At 35.8% G+C, this 22,619-nt stretch overlaps 3 protein-coding genes across 3 annotated transcripts; 1 reads left to right on the forward strand and 2 right to left on the reverse strand.

Annotated features, from left to right (window-relative positions):
* The first annotated feature begins 9,407 nt into the window (after nt 1–9,407).
* Nucleotides 9,408–11,690, forward strand: LOC9321105. The gene is made up of 5 exons (XM_002882830.2): nt 9,408–9,978; nt 10,070–10,326; nt 10,417–10,450; nt 10,547–11,208; nt 11,306–11,690. The coding sequence occupies exons 1-5, from the start codon at nt 9,624–9,626 to the stop codon at nt 11,561–11,563; spliced, it is 1,566 nt and encodes a 521-aa protein (XP_002882876.1). The 5' UTR covers nt 9,408–9,623; the 3' UTR covers nt 11,564–11,690.
* A 132-nt stretch (nt 11,691–11,822) lies between these two features.
* Nucleotides 11,823–13,731, reverse strand: LOC9318943. The gene has a single exon (XM_021033413.1). The coding sequence runs from the start codon at nt 12,332–12,334 to the stop codon at nt 12,188–12,190; it is 147 nt and encodes a 48-aa protein (XP_020889072.1). The 5' UTR covers nt 12,335–13,731; the 3' UTR covers nt 11,823–12,187.
* An 827-nt stretch (nt 13,732–14,558) lies between these two features.
* On the reverse strand, nt 14,559–16,972 carry LOC9321106 (serine/threonine-protein kinase WAG2). The gene has a single exon (XM_002884994.2). It carries the CDS (start codon nt 16,194–16,196, stop codon nt 14,754–14,756), a length of 1,443 nt encoding a protein of 480 aa, XP_002885040.1. The 5' UTR covers nt 16,197–16,972; the 3' UTR covers nt 14,559–14,753.
* Nucleotides 16,973–22,619: the final 5,647 nt, after the last annotated feature.

The raw sequence follows: 22,619 nt of genomic DNA on the forward strand, positions 1-22,619 counted from the left end.
ACCGGCGAAAAAAATACGTGTTTGGATATTAGTTTTCTAACGCACCGACGAGAAATATAAATATATATATATATATATATATATATATATATATATATATGTGTGATATGGGGTTTTTAGTTTAGCATTTAAGAATAATAGTACAAATTGATGATTTTCTTTAACAGAAAAAAAAAAACTAATGTTTTTGATGAGTATATTTAAGAACACCATGCCCACATCTATCTATACGTTCCTGTTAGAGATACAATCCAAGTCCTACATCGGAAGTTTGATGGCCAATCCACTAATTGCCAATTGGTTTTTAGTTGGAAGCCCAGAATTAGCCCAAATTTAACATGGTATCAGAGCCCAAAGTTCAAATTCTGATGGACCTAGAAAAGTGGATACGGACATACCTCAAACCCGAGTAATGGGGGCCCGAGAAAGAGGCTTATTATCGGTTCGAGTGAGGGATCGAGGAGGTGTATTAAGATCCATGTGGTCCTTGGATTGAAGGGGAGATTGTTGGAGATACAATCCAAGTCCCACATCGGAAGTTTGATGGGACAATCAATAATATATAAAAGGTTATGGCCAATCCACTAATTGTCAATTGGTTTTTAGTTGGAAACCCAAAATTAGCCCAAATTTAACCGTTCCTACAATTCATTTATCATATAAATGGTATATTGGGATCCCTGGTAATATTAAATTTAGACAATAGCTTTTTATTATATAGGTCCATGAAATTGTATACTGTTGTTTACTACAAATCCCTTGGACTTTGTTTATTATATATGCACACATAAATAAAATAAAATAATTTAATTTAATTTAATTTAATTTAATATAAAATAATAATAATAATTTAATTTTACCAAAAAAATAATAATAATAATTTAAATATTGTTAAAACTGAATTATGTTAGAATTTAGGTACATGAATAGATCAATCGAGGCTTGAAGCCAAGCGTGTGCCAGCAAGAAGGGGTGACGCTGACAGTATAAATTATATATAAGGAAAGATATGATGTATCTCTCCAGCATTTATATATATAATTGTTTTTCAGAGATTTATTGATTAAAATTACAACTAAATATTTAAAAAACAGATATTAAGAACAAAGTAGAAAAAAAAAACGACATACAAACAAGTTAGCTTAGCTTCAGTGAAACCTGACGTGTTTCTACAAGTATTCATCAGGTGACAAAAATAATCTCGTCAGCCTAATTTTTGTTATATCATCGTTTTTGTTTTTCTCATTAATGTTAGTCATTTTTGAGTTCATTCATTATAAGCTATAAGTTTTATAGGGTTATTTTTGGACATTTGGGAGTATCATGGAGTAGGTATTAGGTACCTTCTAGTGACATTAGCGAAAGAATACTTATCGGTTTTAAAAATGAAGAATCCTTAACAGAGAAAGAAAAAGAGAGAGGTCTACACTTCTACTTAACACACAAATATAATTTTCAGAAATAAACAAGACAAAACACATTTATTAAAAAATATTTATTCAAGAAAAAAAAAAACTATTAAGCACTCGACGACGTCGTTCGATCCCTGAATAGGCTACGCCTAACGTGTTGCCGTTTATTTTGTTGCCGACAAACGACGCGTCGTTTGATTTCAATTGCTACAAAAGCTAGGCGACCTAATTACGTTATTTTGGTAGGTCCAGATGAAGAACTATATTGCTCGCATAATAAAATGGTCGGTGTGTGTTAGTGTGTTTTGTGTATGCGTTTTTTTACTACTTTAGTGTCCAATATTTTTTATAATCGATGGTGTATCAATTGTCTACCCACGAAATTTAAAGTAAAATGTCAATTAATAAATCGATCAGCCCACTACAAACCCTTTTATATAGACTCTAAATCCTATCAATTATTTGTAAGTTAATACGTTCACAAAATTTAGTCGTTAATAAGTATTTTTATGTCCTTTAGTCGTTTTATTCCTTCGGAGTGTAGGACTCTGGATTGTATATATTTATGATTTATATCTTACGATGTAAATAAAATAAAGTACTGAAAGTTATTCCAACACTAGTTTCTAGGAATATCAAATAAGCCACTTGTTAACAAGTAGTCCACCACAAATAATCGTAGAAAAACAAACAGAGAAAAATATATACTATTCCATCTGTTTGTTAAAGATTGATGTTTTAGAGTTTTCACATATATTAAGAAACAATTATTATCTAATTATTTGTCAATTACTTTTTTATATCAAACATTTTTTAATAAGTTTGAACCAATAGTATAACAGTTAATCATTGCGCCTTGAAGTTTACGATATATTAATATCAATTAATAAAAAATAAAACAAAAATCTTGGAAAATCAATCTTGGTGGAACAAATTAAAAAGCTAGAACATCAATCTTCTAGGAACAGAGGAAGTATATTTTATTTTATAGACAGCATTTGTTTTGTAAATTATAATAAATACATATATCCTATTTGTCTTTTGTCAAAACTAGTTCTTTATATATTTTACAAATTCAAAGTACCATATTTGAACTAAAGATATCACATCAAAGATTCTGCTGTATTTGTTGTGATATTTTGTTACAATTACGCCATTTTAATACTAAAAATCATAAGCTGTTATAAACCATATGGATGGACTCCATAACCGGCCCATGACCCATTAGGGTTTTACCTTATTCTCTGTATCCTGCTATTATCCTTGTATATATATCCTTTATACTATTAATGAAAGACATAGTTCACAACACGTTATCAGCACGATAGCTTCTTACCCTAAAAATTAAAAAAAATTCTAAAACCCTAAATCTCTCTCGCAAAAACCAAAACCAAAACCCTACCGTCTTTGTTCCTCAACGATATCGCTTATCTCTCCGTCTCGTTTCCTACCGAGCTAAGTGTATTACTCATCATAATACTTAGACCTCATTAATACATTCATGCTTTAGTGCTCAGTCGTTTAATTATTAAGATCTATATAACTATATTATTCTATGATCGACACATGCTTTAGTGCTCTATTGTTTAATTATTGAGATCGATACTTTATTGTTTGTTTATCTCATGCATCGATTATTGCTCGTGTATTTAGTATCTGTTTGTATACTTTATTGATACATGGTTTTATATATCCATGACAAACTTATTATGTATTCGTCATGCACATATAATAATCGTTTAGTTAATTCACGGAAACACATGTTTTATCATAGATTTTATTCATGAATCAACCGATTCATGTAGTCACGTTTGTCATGATGGTCAGTTTAATAAATCGATAGTGTAAGTTCTAAAGTTTAATTCACTTTATAAATTATAATGATCACTATGGTTACGATGCATGATCCCATGGCTTCATATATTGTTTTCATCGCCACATGTCTCAGTTATTTGATTCATTATTTTATTGTTTAGTAATTCGTTTGGTTTGATAGCACCAACAATATTAAAAGAATTTAATCATTAGTAGTGATATTAAATAGGAAACTAAAGATGGATTTTTTTTACTAATGTAATAGCCATGTTTTCATGAGCAAAATTTTGAGTTTCTCAAGAATCAGGATTATATATATTGAGATTTTGTAGGAGGTCCCAACCAGCTAAGAGACATAACTGTTTCCAATCTCCGTATCAGATCTCGGGTCTCTGTTTCAGTTCTCCAATTAAGATAAGTGCTATTTATTTATTATGCTTTATATACATGATCCAATTAAAGTTTGATAAGATAAAATTTGCATAAAAAATGTATACAAAGACATATGTATTTGGAGAATTAATTGAGAAGTTAGTGAATGGAAAGATGTTTAATGGCATGATAGATTGAATGTTTTAATATAAACCCTAGGTTAAACCGAAAGTAAACCGAAACCCTAAATCCTAGGTTAAACCGGTTTAATAAACCCTAAGTCACGGTTTAAGATCAAGCTTCCCATAAATGGAAAGTTTCCAGAAATAGAAAGTTTCCAGAAATAGAAAGTTCCATATAAGGAAAGTTTACAGAAATAGAAAGTTTCGTAAAATAGCAAGTTTCCCAAAATAGAAAGTTACCAAAATAGGAAACCCCTTCATAAGGAAATATTCCAAAAACCTTAAAGTACACGTTTGTTTAGGATTTCTTTCTAGATGAGAAATATATAGTTTCCATAAATGGAAAGTTCCATATAAGGAAAGTTTCCATAAATAGAAAGTTCCATACATAAAACCGAAATCCTAGCAAAAACCCTAGTACTATAAATCGCGGATGCTAAAACCCTAAAACTTAACCGCGAAATCCTAATATCCTAATCTAGTATGATCCGATTGTTTGGTTGTTGCATACTAGATCAATCTTCTAGGGTTGATTTCATCAATATATATATATATAACATGATTGTTTAGAAAACACTTGCTGAAGACAAGCATGGCTCGGTCTTAAATACCGCATGACTTGGCCTAACCGATTACATGAGTTCTCATTTAACTCTATATATTATAGATATCAGAAATCAACTATTATGAATACACGGCACTCAATGCCTCTGGTGACAATTATTTGAAATGGGCTTTGGACACTGAGATTATCATAAAGGAAAAAGGACTTGGTAAATCTATTGTGGAAGGAAACAATGTCACCAGAAGAGAAAGATATAAGGCGATTACTAACATACGCCATCACCTCAATGAGAGTCTCAAAATCAGTACCTCACTATTAAGAATCCTCTGGACCTCAGGACAGAGTAATCAAAAAAAAAAAAATCAATATAACCACCAAAGAACGGTGCTATTACCCAAAAGCCCGATTCGATCGAAAGAATTTTAGATTCTAGGAATTCAAATCCATGAATGAGTATAACTCAGCACTATTTAAAATAGTGTCAATACTGAGATTCCGTGGTAAGGAAGTTACTGAGAATGACTTGCTAGAGAAAGCATTCTCGACCTTTCACACAAACAATATATTGCCTCAACAACAATATCGTGAAAAAGGTTTTTACCACATATGCAAGTCTAAACTCTTGTTTTTGGGGAGGACTCCTCTGTAGAGAGTGAGTGAGGCTTTGGAGAAACCGTGATGAGAACATTGATTTTGATATGCTACTTGCTGAGCAAAACAATGAGTTATAAATAGTGAAATGAGACCTCCTGGTCCTACCCCATTATCAGAAGCCCGTTGGGCTGAAGAGCCTAAAGAGTCTAACCACGTCCAAAGAGATAAGTATCATGGCCACAGTCATGGTAAATGGAATGAACGTGGTAGAAGTGGCAATTGTAATTTATATTATGATCAAGGAAACCATTCATATGGTTAAGGCCGCCGACCCGACTTTGGTCGTAATCGAGGTAGAGGCCGCGGTATACCCAAACCACAACACTCAAATAAACTTGTTTGCCACTGATAAGGAATGGGGAAACCATTGGACTAAGACGTGCATGACACCTAAGCATCTCGTTGATCTCTATCAAGAGAGTTTGAAAAGAATCAAGAAGCTCATTTAGTTCATCACGATGGTGAAGAAGATTTCAACCATGAGATAGATGATTATGAGAATTCAATAAACGAAATATCTAAAGACATGGTTCATTAGCCAAATTGCGGGTATAGCTAAATTTAGTGAAGGCTAAGGGCAGGCCCATATTCCCAAGGGCACGCATCCTCATATGCTTCATATTCACCCAGCTCAAAGGGGCTTGTTGAGTTTCAAAGAAATGTGTTTGAATGGTTTCCACATTGAAACTAAGGGTGAAGGGAACAAAGGATTTCCATATATTACTAAGAACACCCAAGACCATGAGAAGGTCTTAGAGACTATACCCGCATCATAGATCTTTACTATGCCAAGATAAATATGATAAGGGCTAATAAAGTAAACAAAAGGGTTTACTGAGAGATTCACTAATGGCATGACCGGCTTGGCCAGCCCGGTTCGAATATGATGCGTAAATTAATTCAAAGTTCTAAAGGGCACACCCTTAAAGAAAACTGAGTTTTTCCCTAAGCACCACACGTGCATAGCCTGTTCACAAGGGAAGCTTATCACTCGACCTTCACCAGTCAAAGTGTCTAAAGAGACCTTACATTTTCTGGAACGAATTCAAGGAGACATATGTGGTCCGATCCATCTACCTTGTGGAACATTTCGGTACTTCATGGTTTTAATCGATGTATCGACCCGCTGGTCGCATGTTTGCCTATTGTCTTCTAGGAACCAAGCGTTTGTTAGGTTATTGGCCCAAATCATCAGATTGCGAGCCCATTTTCCAGATTTTCCTCTTAAGACCATACGTTTAGATAATGCTGGTGAATTCACTTCCCAAGCATTTAATGACTATTGTATGGCCATGGGGTAAGTGTGGAACATCCTGTGGCACATGTCCATACACAGAACGGATTAGCTGAATCCCTCATTAAACGAATTCAACTAATTGCTCGACCATTACTCATGAGGTCGCAGCTTCCGGTCTCAGCTTGGGGACATGCAGTTTTACACGCTGCTGAACTAATACGCATTCGGCCATCTAATGAGCATAGATATTCCCCATCCCAATTGCTAACAGGTCATGAGCCAGACGTTTCCCATCTAAAGACATTTGGGTGTGTCACCTATTTACCCATAGCACCACCACAGAGAGCAAATGATGGGACCTCAAAAGGAGATGGGAATATACGTTAAAAATGATTCTCTCACCATCATTAAGTATCTCGAGCCAAAGGCCAGATACAAGGATTGTCATCTCAATGAATCCGTTTTCCCAACACTGGGTGGAGAGACTAACAAGCTGGTCAAAGAACTTACATGGAATCAAACATCCTTCACATGGTAAGATCCTCGGACTCCATCAGAGATCCAAAAGACTATATATCTGCAAAATCTAAATAAAACAGTTGCCAAGATTCCTATAATGACCCAAAGAGAGTAACAAAATCGTACATACCAGCTTGTAATGCACCAGTACGTATTGATGTTCACAAGGAACACAATCAAGTTGCTACAGAGGCTACAACACGTAAGAAACGTGGTAGACCCAAAAGGTTCCAAAGATAAGAACCCTCGGAAATCAAAGAAAGGTGCAAGGGGAACCGAGAAGGTTCAAGAAACCATAGACATGGCCGGCTAATAGACATAACCCTAAGGTACCAATCAATGAGGTTTGGGACGCCAAACCTCAAGGTCCTGAAAGTATAAAGAGATCTCTATAAACTATATCATGTCTAGAATACAATGGAACCGAAAAGATATCGACATCAATGATAAAATATTTGCGCACAAGGTAGCAACTGAAATGAATGAGGATTAGGAGCCCACGTCTATACTAGAGTGCACTCAAAGACCTGATTGATTAAAATGGTACAAGACCATAAAACGTGGAGCTAATAATTATCAAGAAGAAGAATGTGTTTGGTCCAATACGAAGGACACCATTCAATGTAAAGCCAGTGGGACAAATGAGTCTTTGTGATTATGTGAAATAAACATAGTGAAAGCGTGATATATCAGACACGGCTTGTCGCACAAGGATTCACACAAAGACCAGAAATAGAGGAGATATACTCCCCTGTGGTGGATGCTAAGACATTTAAATCTTTGCTAAGTCTGGCTATATAAAAGAGAAAGATTTGCGGCTAATGGATGTAATGCCTGCATATTTATATATGTCCACTGGATAATATATGAGATTACCAGAGGGTATTGAGCTCAAAGATAAGAAAGATTCTCGAGAACAGCACTGCATAAGGCTGGACAAATCCTTATATGGACTGAAACAAAGCGGACGTATGTGGTATAACCGGTTAAGCGAATATCTCATCAGAGAAAGCTATAAAAACGATCCGATCAGTCCATGTATTTTTATCAAGAGGTTTGCAAACAAAGGATTTGTAATCATAGCAGTGTATATGAATGATTTAAACCTCTGGGTAATCGACCAAACAGTTGAGTATATCTAAAGAAAGAATCTGAAATGAAAGACCTAGGCAATAATTAAGTTCTGTTTGGGGTTACAACCTGAGTATGTGAATAATGGAATTCTTGTGCATCAAATGGCATACACTGAAAGAGTACTCAAGGAGATTTAATAAGGACCAGGCCCGCCCATTGACCAGGCCCAATGGTGGTGAGAAGCCTCAGATTGGATAGTGATCTATTCAGTCCAGAAATGCCAAACCTCAGTGCCATAGGAGTTCTAATGAATTTGGCTAGACACACTAGACCAAACATTTGTTTTGCCGTGAGTCTCCTGTCTAAATTTAGTTCATGATCAACCCAAAGGCACTGGAAAGGGTTAAAGGAAGGTTTGGCTAAGTTTTAAAGTCTATTCTTCCTGCGTTGTTTACTTGGGTTTTGTTCTATACTGATCTAACCAAAGAAGGGCCAGTTTGCTTTGGTTTAGTTTGATTTGCTGATGCAGGTTCTTCGTTCGATCAGATTATGGCATGGTCAATGAATAGGAACTACGTGTGGCTTGATCCCTTCCACTGGTACGTAGGCAGCCTTCCTTAAGGCGCATCTACTACTACATCAAAGACCATCATATTTGAAGACAACGCATCCTGTATTGCTCAACTCAAGGATGGCTACACTAAGAGGGATCGAACGAAGCATATTCTGCCCAAGTTCTTCTTCACTCATGAATTACAGAAGGACGGTCAGGTCAAAGTTCAACAGATCCGGTCAAGTGAGAATTCAGCCGACCTATTCACCAAATCATTGCCGACTTCAACGTTCCGGAAGCTCATTCATCAGATCGGGATGCGCGGACTTAAAGATCGACAGTGATGCTCAAATCAGGGGGAGTAATGCGTGTTGTACTCTTTTTCCTTCACCATGGTTTTGTCCCACTGGGTTTTCCTGGTAAGGTTTTAATGAGGCAACATTCCCCAACGCATTATAGAGATCCCGGTTTAGTATCGGGCACGGTTATGTCTTCCAAGGGGGAGTGTTATAAACCATATGGATGGACTCCATAACCGGCCCATGGCCCATTAGGGTTTTACCTTATTCTCTGTATCCTGCTATTATCCTTGTATATATATCCCTTATTCTATTAATGAAAGACACAATTCACAACAGCAGTAAGTTTTTGAATTTTTTTTTCTTTCTTTTCGTCCAAATGACTAGTGCAACTTTCTAAAACTAGTTATTTTAGCCAGCTAAAAACCTCATAACAATTTTAGCGTCAATATATATTGAGTATTGACAAAAATATTTTGGTTTTCTCATTAACAATTAATAATTTTAAAATAAAAAGTAAAAATTACAAGTTACAAGCTCAATAAAAATCAGAATCTGCAGTCCCCTAATAAAAAAAAATGAACAATGACCAAAGTTTTTCTGCAAAAAAAAAAAAGAAAGAAAAGACCGAAGAGGATCCAAGAAATCATTCTTGAAGTCGAAATGTTTACAAGCAAGGGTTCATATTCCAGGTAAAGGGAGCGATTCGGGCCTCTTTGCCTCTGTGTTGCTCAACCCACTATTAGGAACTGTGAACCCCGGCGAATACTATTGCTTCAATTTTGTTGAATTCTGCAGATGCTGAGTCTCCTCTCTGCAACAAATTAAATTCTAAAAAAAACCAGAGCTATATATGCATGCATATACATACATATATCTATGGTATAAGCTAGTCTCCATTGAATAGAAAAAAAAACAGAGAAGAGAGAAAAACCAGAGACATGCACAAAGACAACGAATCGGGTTCGGGTTCGAATCCGGGTCAGGGTTCGAACTACTTGATTGTTCGACCGCACCGAGGTGGGTACAGAGACTTGTTCTGGTACGGTGTGAGAGATGACCAAACGAGCAAGGCAAAGTTCTTGGAGAGGCCTGATAACCGCGAATGGAGTACGATGATGATTGATGAGGAAGCAGACGATCACCGTTGGGTAATTGTGGTTTCGATTCTGGTTCGTAAGATCATCAGACTTCTCCGAACGCCAATGGAATTGACAGGTTTCGTCGTTGACTTCTTCCTTAATCTGTTCTCTGCGAATGGTGGATTCTTCGGTTTGCTTCTCCGGTTGATTCAAGGTAAGTAAAGTTAGAAACTTTGAATCAAAAAAAGCGTTTTTTTTTAATGAGTTTGGTTGATTTTTTAATGTACAATGAAATTGTGTTGTAGCGAAAGTTGTGATTCCAGAAAGAGGCTCTGTGACGTTTGTTAGTACACTTGGGCAGCTTGATGGGAGAATTAGTCTGTTTAAGGAATGGAATTTTGTCGAACACTTGGAGGGCATTGACTCGGTCAATTCGGGTTCTTCTGGAAAGGTTGAAATCGAATTGGGAAGTCGTGGGCTTATGGATTTGTGTGTGATGGCGTCGAAGCTTGCGTATGAGAACGCCAAGGTTGTTGAAAACGTTGTTGATCTTCATTGGAAGGCAAGTTTTACTAAGTCAAAAACTTTAAGCACATTTCATGAGAAAAAAGTTTCCAACTTTATAAAGTTTTCATCTTTTAATGGTCTGCAGATGAATTTGGTGGAGTTCTTGGATTGTTGGAATGGTGAGATTTAGCTAGCAAGATTTAGCCTTATAGCATTGCTTAATTAGACAGTTTTTAGTTTATATATGGATGTGTTGTTTTTGTCTATCTTTGCAGATTATCAGAAGCAGATGTCTACACAAGTTTTTATATTTACGGATAAGCAGAAAGATGCAAACTTGATAGTAATCAGCTTCAGAGGCACTGAACCGTTTGATGCTGATGATTGGGGAACAGATTTCGACTATTCGTGGTACGAAATCCCCAATGTGGGAAAGCTTCACATGGGATTCCTTGAAGCCATGGGTTTAGGCAACAGAGACGACACTCCCACTTTCCATTACAATCTCTTCGAGCAAACCTCTTCTGAGGAAGAGAATAGTAAAAAGAATCTCCTAGATATGGTAGAGAGAAGCGCCTATTATGCAGTTCGAGTCATTCTGAAACGTTTGCTTTCGGAACACGAAAACGCTCAGTTTGTTGTCACTGGTCACAGCTTAGGAGGTGCTTTAGCGATACTGTTTCCCACATTGCTGGTGTTGAAAGAGGAAACAGAGATAATGAAGAGGCTGCTTGGAGTTTACACGTTTGGACAACCAAGAATCGGGAACAGAGATGTCGGGTTATTCATGAAAGCTCAACTGAATCAACCCGTAGACCGATACTTCCGAGTTGTTTACTGCAACGATCTTGTCCCAAGATTGCCCTACGACGACAAAACGTTCCTCTACAAACATTTTGGGCTCTGTCTTTTCTATGACAGTTTCTACAACGAAACAGTAATGCCTATCATCACTTAAAACAACATTTAAGGATTTTAGATTTAAAAATGTGAAATTGATTTAACTGATAATCGATTTCTTGAATACTTGACAGAAAGCAGAGGATGAGCCGGACCCGAACCCTTACGGTCTGCGTTACGAGATTCTTGGGCATGTTATTGCAGTTTGGGAGTTGGTTAGAGGCTTGACGATGGGGTACACTCATGGACCGGATTACAAAGAAGGATGGTTTAGGATCTTGTTTAGGCTCATGGGGCTGGTGATTCCTGGTCTGTCGGATCATTGCATGACTGATTACGTGAACTCGGTTAGGCTTGGACCCGATAATGAACTTCAAATGTCCTCTCTTTGAGGAGTGCTCTGTTTTTTTGAAACGGAACTATTGTAGGTTCTTGGAATAAATCTTAACTGAGCCGGAACCCGGTTAAGACGTTGGTTCTTAAAGTATAATAAGATGAGTTTTGGTTTGTTTAGTTTCAGTTTGAGCCAATAAAAGAACCTAATTTTGCCAAAATTAAAGTTTTATTAGTTTGTCGTCGCATTATTATTACAACTAGAGGCAACAATCAAACAAGATCTTACATAACCAAAAGAGACTTCTTTGGTCAAAATGAAACTAAATCCAAAGATTTCAAACTCGTTTTCTTACATAATAACTTCATCCAAACTCCGCCAGCTCAATCGGCGGATAAAATCTGTATCTTCTGATTGATGTAAAATAACCGATGAAAACAAAAACCTAAAAGATGAATTCTTTTGGTTAAAAAACGTAACAAGATTTTGCATGGGGTTATTACACCAAATGAAGAGAGAGTATCAAACGTTCTTGGAGAGGGTTCAAGCCATGCAACCAAGCAGCCACGAGCCACCAACATCAATGGAGCTTCAAGAAGAAGAAACATGGGAAGGAGAAGATCTATATACAGATATACTAATATGTAGAGGTTAATATGAAGGAGAAGTCAAAGGGTTCTCTCTACTCATCGCCATGGATGTACCAGCAGCAAAGCATGGTGGCACAACGGCGGAGAATGTAGAGTCGAGCTCGTTGTTCCTTCACCAAGGAAACACATTTGCTTGTAAAGGCATGACCTTTGTTAAACTTTCTCTTTAATCCTGCCATGGGGTCGAAAATTAGGGTTTCTATTATGTTTTAGTGATCAAAAGTTGAAAATTTGGGTGCCTCCCAAAAAAAAAAACCTTTTGTGGGTGAAGGAAGAAGATTTGTGATGATGGAGAAAAAGGATTTGAAGAGTATATATATAGAAAAGAAAAAGAAGAAGAGGTGTCGTAAATAATAAGGAAGTAAAATAAGAGGAGATGAACATGGTCTTGATTTTTTAGGTGCATTGACATTGGGATATGCATGGCTGGTTGGTTTTGGGTTCCCCAAGGATCTATACTTTCATGAAATCATAACTTTGGACATTAATATTTTATTATATCATTGTCTATATTATGGGCTCACAAAGATAATCTATTATCTTACATCATTTGGTTTGTAACTGTATATTGTTCTACTCGATAGTATTAGATCCGAATTTGAATAGTGTTGTTGTATATGGAAAAAAATATGTTATATTCGCGCTCTTATGAAAACTATATTCATCTTATAAATAGATAAATTAGTCTTATTTTGTTTACCTTTATTTAAATGTAAGAAACGCGGTAAACATAGCTGTTGATCCATATTATTTGTTTTTAACCCTTAAAAGGAAATGAGTAACCTAAGAACATTATTTAATAGGCTACAACACAATTTTTTAACTCAAAGAAAAGAAGATAGAGTAGAAAAGGGAGAAAGGTGGGCTTAAAAAGAGGAGAGATGTTGAAAGAAGACAAAGCATTGAGATTGGGTTTAGGGGAACATGGAACCGGCAATCTTATCTTCGGTTTCTCCACTTGAGTAGGTTTGTTTGGTTTGCTGATCTTATTATATAATCTCAACTTTCATATTCGCAATAACCAAAAATTTTACAAATAAACCGGTATCACAAAGTAATATGAACTTATAAAATATATTTTCTAGATTGTGGTCGGACCAACCATATCAGATTGGGTTTAAATACATTATCTTTAACCTTAACCATTGTCATAATTAAGTTACGAAAACAAAAATCTGAAAGAGAGATTGTGATTGTTTCCGTTTCTCTATCATTCATTCGTTGCGGTTTTACAGCTGCTAGAACAAAATCATCCCTTTTGATTTCTTCCTCATTTTTGTAATCAGTTCTGCATCACTTCGTGTATCAAATTCCGGATCACAACAGATTTGGATCACATTGATATCCTCACCAGTCGCATTGTTTCGTACATATTAAAATATACACACTGATAAAAACATATAATACTATTGTCGGTCTAAGATTTTCTAAGGCTTCTAGGCCCAACCAGTATCAAAAAATTGATTATCATGTTTCTTATTAATACGTCCATGTTCCAATAAACTACTGAAGAATATCATGCAATTGCATGGACCATGGAGAATGAATCGCCCTAATGGTCAGGGCCCAATATTTAACACCAATCCATTTTGAATATACAATGGGTCTTAGGACACATCTTTATTACGGAGTTTTTTTTTTTTTTTCCTCAATTATTTCCGAGTTTTGTTATGTGAAAACTAGACTTGGAAATTCCTGAAATTTATAAGGAATCGTGTATAAGAATGAGAGAGTGTATTACAGTATTACAAACATCGAAACAAATTGGGCCAAAGTAACTAATATAGAAATTCTGAAATTTATAAGGAATCGTGTATAAGAGAGCGTATTGGTTTCTACATAATAACTATATATAAAAAGTAGTTATAGTTTTAAAAATTCATTTATGTTGAGTTGCAAACTTGCAAATATGCTTTTTTTTTTTCTTTTAATTTGATTTTTTTATAACTCGATAGCCCTAATGGTCAGGGCCCAATATTTAACACCAATCCATTTTGAATATACAATGGGTCTTAGGACACATCTTTATTACGGAGTTTTTTTTTTTTTTTCCTCAATTATTTCCGAGTTTTGTTATGTGAAAACTAGACTTGGAAATTCCTGAAATTTATAAGGACATATAGAACTCGCCACCGCTAAGATTCAAACAAACATCGAAACAAATTGGGCCAAAGTAACTAATATCTTACTGTTACGTTTCATTTTCACCTGAATGTTTTTTGCAGTAGAAATTCAATTCGTATGTTTGGGGGGGAAAAAAAAGGAGTTTTATCCGGACTAGTAATTTTTTTTTTTTTTTTTTTGACTAACAAATTTTGGATTGGAGCTATAGAGACTATATAACATGTTAATCAGTCTTTTTCTATCACTGGTGTTCTGGTTTGAGATATCTATACAAGTGCATTCACTGAGTTTGCATTCCTTTGCTAATATTATAGACGAAATAGATCAATACTCGTATAACTTCCATATACAAAATCGTTGAATATATCCTATATACCGTATACATACTCTAACACACATCATATACACGCCCTCTATATTTTGTTGTTGTTTTAACCCTAAAATCGTATAAGAAAAAGAAAGCGTGAGACAGCCTTAAACGCGTTTGCGACTCGCGTAGCTTTTGCCCACATAATGATAGTAATTACTATTGCTCTGATTTTTACTCCCACCACTAGAGTTTTTACCGCGCAGTAAATATGACAACGCCCTCCACAAAAATGACTTCCTCCGTCTTGGTGAAACGGCAATCACGTGACCAGCATGTGATCTCGTTGACTTCTTTATCACAAGACCTCTAACTTCTTCCGGTGGCTTATAATGCCTAATCAACGGCCACTTGATTCCATCGAAAAACGGATGACGTTTGATATCTTGCGCACCCCTGGCGCATCCTAGCCTTTTCCTCGGGTCCTTAACCAAAAGCTTCTCAATCAAATCCCTAGCTTCCTCTGAATCAACGTCCACGTGGAAACTCGCGGACTTAGTGGTCGATACTATATTGCGCAGGGTTTGCTCTTTACTCTCTCCCTTAAACGGCGTCGTTCCGTACAACAACTCGTAAAGGAATATTCCAAACGCCCACCAGTCTACTCCGCTTCCGTGTCCGTTGCCGGCGACTAGCTCCGGTGCAAGGTACTCATGTGTTCCGACGCAAGACCTTGAAAACGCCGTCACAGGCTCTGCCGCAAACTCCGAAACGATCTCCTCTCTCTCGTACTTTTTCTCCGCAGCAACGGAGAAGCAACCGCTCCTTCTCCTACGAAGCGACGGAGACGAAGAAGTTCTCCGGTACCGACGAGATTTAAAGGTAGGGACAACGTCGGATTTAAAACAAAGATCAAAATCCGACAACATGACGTGACCGTCTTCACGAAGCAAAACGTTTTCAGGTTTAAGATCGCGGTATACGATTCCCATTGCGTGAAGGTACTCTAATGCGACGAGAACTTCGGCGGCGAAGAATCTAACCGGCTGAATCGGTAAACGGTTACCAGGTTGCTTGCGTAACAAGGAATGTAAGTCTCCGTTTGGTGCATAATCAATGAGGAGACACGTGTAGTGAGACTCGTCTATACGAGCGTAGAGCGTAGGGAGGAAAGGGTGGTCTAGCAAGGAGAGGATCTCTGCCTCCGTCTCGACCTGAGAGAGCTTCTTCTCCGTCGTGAGACAGTTACGGTCGATGACCTTTAGGGCGAATCTTGCGGAGGAGTCACGGAGGTTGCAGAGGAAGACTCGGCCTAGGTTTCCTGTGCCGAGGTGGCGTATAAGTTTCAGGTGACGGAGGTGGATGTTTCCATCGGAGGAGAGAAGTTTTGCTGATTTGATTGCTGACCAGTGAGGATCGTGACGACGGTGGTTGACGGTGGAAGAGGATGTGGAGGAGGTTGTTACGGCGGAGGAAGTGGAGAGTCTGTCGTTGAAGCTTAATGTTAGACTTGTGCGAGCGCTCGAGGAGGCAAATGTACGGTCGGTGGTGGTGGATGTGAAGCTGAGATCAAGATCGGTGTCAGGGAAATAGAAATCTTCTTGTTCCATTTTTTTTTTCTTGATTCACTTTTTTTTTTTGCATTTAAAAGGCAGAGAGTTGTGAGTTATTTATAAAGAAGATAGTGGGGAGACTTGAGAGAAGAAATTAAAGGGTGTTTAATTAGTTAATTAGTTATTTGATTAAATGAAAAGTTTATGTTTGGGGTTTATGTTTGGGGGTTTCGGGAAGTTGGGAAATGACAAGGGAAAGTGATGATATGTTTGACCTTAACGGCTTATTTATTTTTATGTGATTTAAGGATTAAACAATTAGTATTAATCATGTGTGAAAGTCTAAAACTATCACTAATCTTGGGTGTGCAAGCACATGTTTATTTTATCAAACACCGACGATTGTACATATTTTAAGAAAAATTAAACAGTTACAATTAACAATAGCTCGATAATAATTACGCATAAAATTGTATCATACAATTCCTAGTTAGAGAGCCTTAAAGAGGAATGAAAATAAACTTGACGGGAAAATCTTTTTTACGAAAAATTTCAATTGGTTTGTTTATGTTTTTAATACTAGGTGGGTAAGAAAGATGAAGATTACATAAATAAAATAAAAATTGGATGTGAAGAAACACAAGGTCAGTGAAATTAATTGCGTACATTAATGAGGCAGTAGCAGCTTGTCGGCTGTAACTTTCCTCAAAGTTAGCTTCATCACACTTACGTGTACTCACTCGACACGTTTAAGGAGTAATTATATATACATTATTGCTAAATGGTACTACTACACTACTACTATAGTTTGCTTTTATTAGTACTTTCATTTTAGACTATTAGTGGCTCTTGCTTCTGGCGAAGCTTCTAGCACTAGAAAAAATAGGCTTGTATGGCAGGAATACCACTTTTGAGGACCATATAACTACTCTATATTACATAACCTATAACCAAAAAAAGTAAGAATTATTAATTCGCAACGTATTCCAACATATACAAACTATCTCATGATTTTCATCTATCAAATTTTGATGCTAAAAGAAAGAGATTACGAATGCATCAATGATGCATGGGCATTTGATTCTTAACGTGTTTGGGAATTAAATTATATTTTAAAAGTTGTATGTTAATGACAACTTATGATATTGGAGGATTTTAAACAATGTATCTTTCTTTATAAATTATTTCAGTATTTTTTGTTAAACAGCAACAATTTGCTTACGAAAAGTATTTTCTATTATTCTCACAAAACAATACAAAATTTTAATAACTTGTATTTAGTAGTATTAAAACTAAAATAATACTAGTCGACAAAAAAAAAAAACTAAAATAATACTATCTTTAATTTTTTTGTGTGGGTCAAAAATTTAAGAGGGATTCGCATGTTGAAGAGAGAATATGGGAAATGGATCCATGTGATGGGCCATTACGAAGGCTTCTTACCGTTGCGGGACCCACGTTCGCTCAAAAGTCTTACTTTGTCTGCCACGTGGCAAACATTGGACCCATCTTTGTCGCTTTTAAACTAGTTTTATAATCTCATATCTGTGGGCCTCTGGCTTTTAAATTAATTTAGGTTAATAATTCTTCCAATAATTTATTTTTCATTTATTTCCTACCTAAATTTTTATTTTAAAATTGAAAAACACTTTTTTCTTTATATAATACTCCCATCTTTTTAAAAATCAGTTATGGTTGATCAAAAAGAAAAATTCAGTTATATTTTCAGTCAATTATTGAAGGTATCAAATTATTAGCTCGTGGTTTGCTCGTTGATCAGGTTAATTGATACATGGAGTTACTATCTATAAACAAGAAAGCTAGCAGGTGACATTTGGCGATTAATAGATGACATAACCAGCCGTATAGAGAAGGGTATACATAGATTAATGATTGGTTTAGGTGTAATTTGTTCAAAGAATATGCTTATACCCAATTAAGAACAATTTTACATATTAGGTGTCCAAAAAAGAGAGACAATTTTATATTATATTAGTATACTCTTTTATTTAATCGTTTAATTACTGTCTACAGAAATTATACCAGATCAGACCGGTACATAAATTACATGATGCAAGTTGCAAAACAAAATCGTGAAACATAAACTTGTTAAACCCAAGATCTCAGGAAAAAAAAAGGAAAACACGAGGATCGTTCCCTAAGTATATGTGTTAACCGTTAATTGAACACAATAATGACAATATATATCATTAAGCGATTTGCATTTCAAGTAATGAGATTCTATTACTTAACCACGTGGTTTGGCAGATTATGTAACGTGATAATAACATAACTACTACATCCTTATCTTTCATATTTCTAAATTTCCAATCAAGCAGCCCCACTTTACAATATAGTACTACTGTGATTAAACAGTATAATATGTAATTAATTTCAATATATCACGAATGAAGTAACTCTCATTAAAGATTTCTTGTTTTTATTTGCTTCAAATTCAAATGCTATGAATCAGGGCCGGCCCAAAGGATTCGGATGCCTAAAGCCCAAAATTTTTTTGTTACTCATTAACCAACAAAAATACAAAAAAATGTTAAAAATTCGTCTTAATGTCACTCGAACTCGTCAACTCCCGCAATAAATGAGACATTAACCACTGTACTACAAGATCTTTTCTAAAATTTTATGCCCCTTAAAAACTAAAATATAATCTAATGCCTAAAGCACCTGCTTGATGGGCTTTAGGTCTGGGCCGGCCCTGCTATGAATGATACACTGCAAATTGAAAAAAAAAAACAAGAACTTTAAGAAATAATAATAATAATAGATGTGGAGCAAGAATCCAACCTGTATTTATAATCATTAAGAGAAACCATTATTTGAAGACAAAAGAATGCTAACCTTTCATGTGATGAATAATTGCATTTTGCCACAACTACTTCAAACAGAAAGAGAAAAATCTTCTCATCTATATGATGTCGTTTTTTTTTTTTTTTTTTTTTTTTTTTTGTATTTGTAAACCATCTATATGATGTCTATAACATGTTATATTATATAAGATCACATTAGTCACTTTAGTCTTGAGATAAATCTAATCCGTGCCTACCATGAGAATGTAAATATATATAAACTTTTTGTCACTTATTAAATATTTTATATAGTAACTAAAAGTTTACATTTTAAACTTATACTGTGATAGTTTTCAATCCGATCGATCTTATACATACATACTTTTTGAGGAAACTTGCATAAACCCTTGACCTAATTTGTCAATATTTTAACGCTTTTTTCTACAATTCTTCTTTTCTAGCCTATACTATTAATGGATTGGAGTCATGTTAACGTCCAGAAAATATGCATTGGCGTGTGTAAACCATAGTTAGTCCCTTTTGAGGTGCAAATGCAATGCATCTTAGTTGAATTCTTTTATAATACGATGATTAAATTTGTTTCAATTATTAATTATAGTTAGTGTGTCCTAATCAAGCTACCTGATTAATCCAACAAGTTTGACATGGTCATATCACATGTACCAACGTTCATTCAGATCAAAACATATAACAGAACGTCCTAATCATCACCTTGGAGCCTACAACCATTTTATTTAATAAAACAACATAACATATGGGTTTTCAAATACATTGAATTATGCCCACTTTTAAATTTAAATTATTTAAGTATATAAATAAATATCTAACTAGTAGCTATAAAATATAATTAACGTTACTTATGAATTATTAACATAACCCACCAACAAACAAAGGGACACAAACACATCGTTTCAATCTACAATTACTCTCCCGAAAGTCAAACAGCCGACGTTTGTAGTTGACAAAGTAAATCTCGGCCCAGTCTCTTATCAGGCAATCTAAGCCCATATCTGATAAATGGGCTTTGTGATTAGTGACTTAGTGTTATAGTGATTAGAAAACCAAGCTCGTTGAGGAATAAAACCCGTTCAAGCTTTTTGTTTCAAAGTTTGTTAAGATGGTTGGAGAAAGTTTCACTCATTTGTCTTATTAGATTAGGACTTGCAATAGAAAAATATTAAACCTTGAAGATGACAATAGGTCAACCGATTAAATCCAAAAAGACTATCTTAAAACATAGTTAATCATGTTAAGCTATTGATAAAAATATTTAACCATGTTTCAAGTTCGAATCTCGAGAAAAATAACGAATTTAATATGATCTAGTTTCTGAAAGAAAATGTGTATTTTATGTTTTTAAGAGAATGTTGGTTTAAGCTTGAGAAGTAAACCGACAATTGCTTGAACCGCAAGGCAACGGTTTAATGAAGTGATAAGGCTAGATCTTTTAGGAGTTATCTATAAGATTTAATGTAATCCTAGTCGAGTTATGATTAGGGTTTTGAGGTTTACTATATAAGCATATATCGGGTTGTGATATAGCTTAAGAGAATTGAGAGAGATTAAGAAGAACTTTAGTTTGAGTTAGTTCTAAAGTTAATAAAGAAGGTGTTTTCTTAAGCGTATTCTTAACTTCTTATTCATATTATTCAATTCTAGATTTGGTATCAGAGCTATCTAGCTTTGTTTCTAAACGTGTGAGATATGAGTGAATTGGCCACAACGAGTAACAAACCAAACGAGGGAGGATCTTCATCTATAAAATGTCCGATGTTAACAACTTCCAACTATACAGTTTGGGTCATGAGGATGAAGGCAGCCCTCCGAGTCCATGAGGTGTGGGAAACAATCGATCCCGGTTCCAACGACGTAAAGAAGAATGATATGGCCCGTGCTCTATTGTTCCAATCTATACCAGAGTCGATGATCCTACAAGTTGGAGAACATGAAACTGCAAAAGGTGTCTGGGATGGCATAAAAGCCAGAAACCTTGGCGCTGAACGAGTGAAAGAAGCAAGATTACAGACTCTTATGAATGAGTTTGATAGGCTGAAGATGAAAGAAAGTGACACAATTGATGACTTTGCAGGGAGAATCTCTGAGATTTCTACAAAAGCAGCATCCTTAGGGGAAAATATTGAAGAAACAAAGGTTGTTAAGAAGTTTCTCAAGAGCTTACCTAGAAAGAAATACATCCATATAATCGCAGCCCTAGAGCAAGTTCTTGATCTCAAGCAAACAACCTTCGAAGATATTGTAGGAAGACTCAAAACATACGAAGATAGAGTTTGCGATGAAGAAGACTCACATGAAGATCAAAGCAAACTCATGTATGTCAGCTCAGAGTCACAAGATGGAGGCAGAGGAAGAGGCCGCGGTCGTTTTGGAAGAGGCCGAGGCAGATTTGGTTACCAATCCAGAGAATATGGATATCAGCAGAAAGAGTTTGTTCAAAGAGACAAGCCCAAAGTGACTTGTTACCGATGTGACAAAACAGGGCATTATGCTTCTAATTGTCCGGATAGGCTTTTAAAATTGATCAAGCTTCAAGAGACACAAGAGAAAGAGGAAGATGATACTGAAGACGCATAATCTCTTATGATGCACGAAGTAGTATACTTGAATGAGAACAATGTGATGCCTAAAAACTTTGAAGTGTGTTCTGAAAAAACTTGGTATCTTGACAATGGGGCGAGCAATCACATGACAGGACAACGTGCTTGGTTTTACAAGATGAATGAGAGGGTCACAGGTAGAGTAAGATTCGGAGACGATTCGTGTATTGACATAAAAGGAAAGGGCTCGATACTCTTCTTGACTAAAACTGGTGAAAGAAAAATCCTAGAAGATGTGTATTACATACCCGATCTCAAGAGTAATATCATAAGCCTAGGACAAGCCACTGAGTCAGGGTGTGACATTCGGATGAAAGAAGAGTATCTAACTCTACATGACCGAGGTGGAAATTTGCTAGTAAAAGCAACAAGATCAAGAAATCGATTGTACAAGGTAATTTTAGAAGTTGAAGAAACTAACTGCTTACAGCTTGTAACATCAAGTGACTCAACTATATGGCATGCTCGTCTTGGACACATCAATCTTGAGACACTTAAAACAATGGTTGAAAAAGAGATGGTTAAAGGAATACCAACTGCTCCAAAAGAAAAAGAAACATGCCCATCTTGCTTACTTGGAAAACAAACAAGGAGGACGTTTCCAAAAGCAACTGTGTATCGGGCATCACACATTCTTGAGTTGGTGCATGGTGATCTCTGCGGTCCTATATCACCCTCTACAGCTGCTAGAAAGAGGTACGTATTCGTGTTGATAGATGATCATTCTCGCTACATGTGGTCAATTTTGTTACAAGAGAAAGGAGAAGCATTTGAGAAGTTTAAGAACTTCAAGAAAAGAGTTGAGCAAGAGAGTGGTGAAAAAATCAAAACATTGAGAACAGACAGAGGAGGTGAATTTTTATCTCATGAATTTCAAGATTTTTGTGAAAAAGAAGGGATCAACAGGCATTTAACCGCACCATATAGCCCTCAACAAAATGGAGTGGTTGAAAGAAGAAATAGGACTTTGCTAGAGATGACTAGAAGCATTCTGAAACATATGAGTTTGCCTAATTATTTATGGGGAGAAGCTGTCA

Source organism: Arabidopsis lyrata (genome assembly GCF_000004255.2).
Source record: "Arabidopsis lyrata subsp. lyrata unplaced genomic scaffold ARALYscaffold_3, whole genome shotgun sequence".
NCBI classification, from domain to species: Eukaryota; Viridiplantae; Streptophyta; class Magnoliopsida; order Brassicales; family Brassicaceae; genus Arabidopsis; species Arabidopsis lyrata.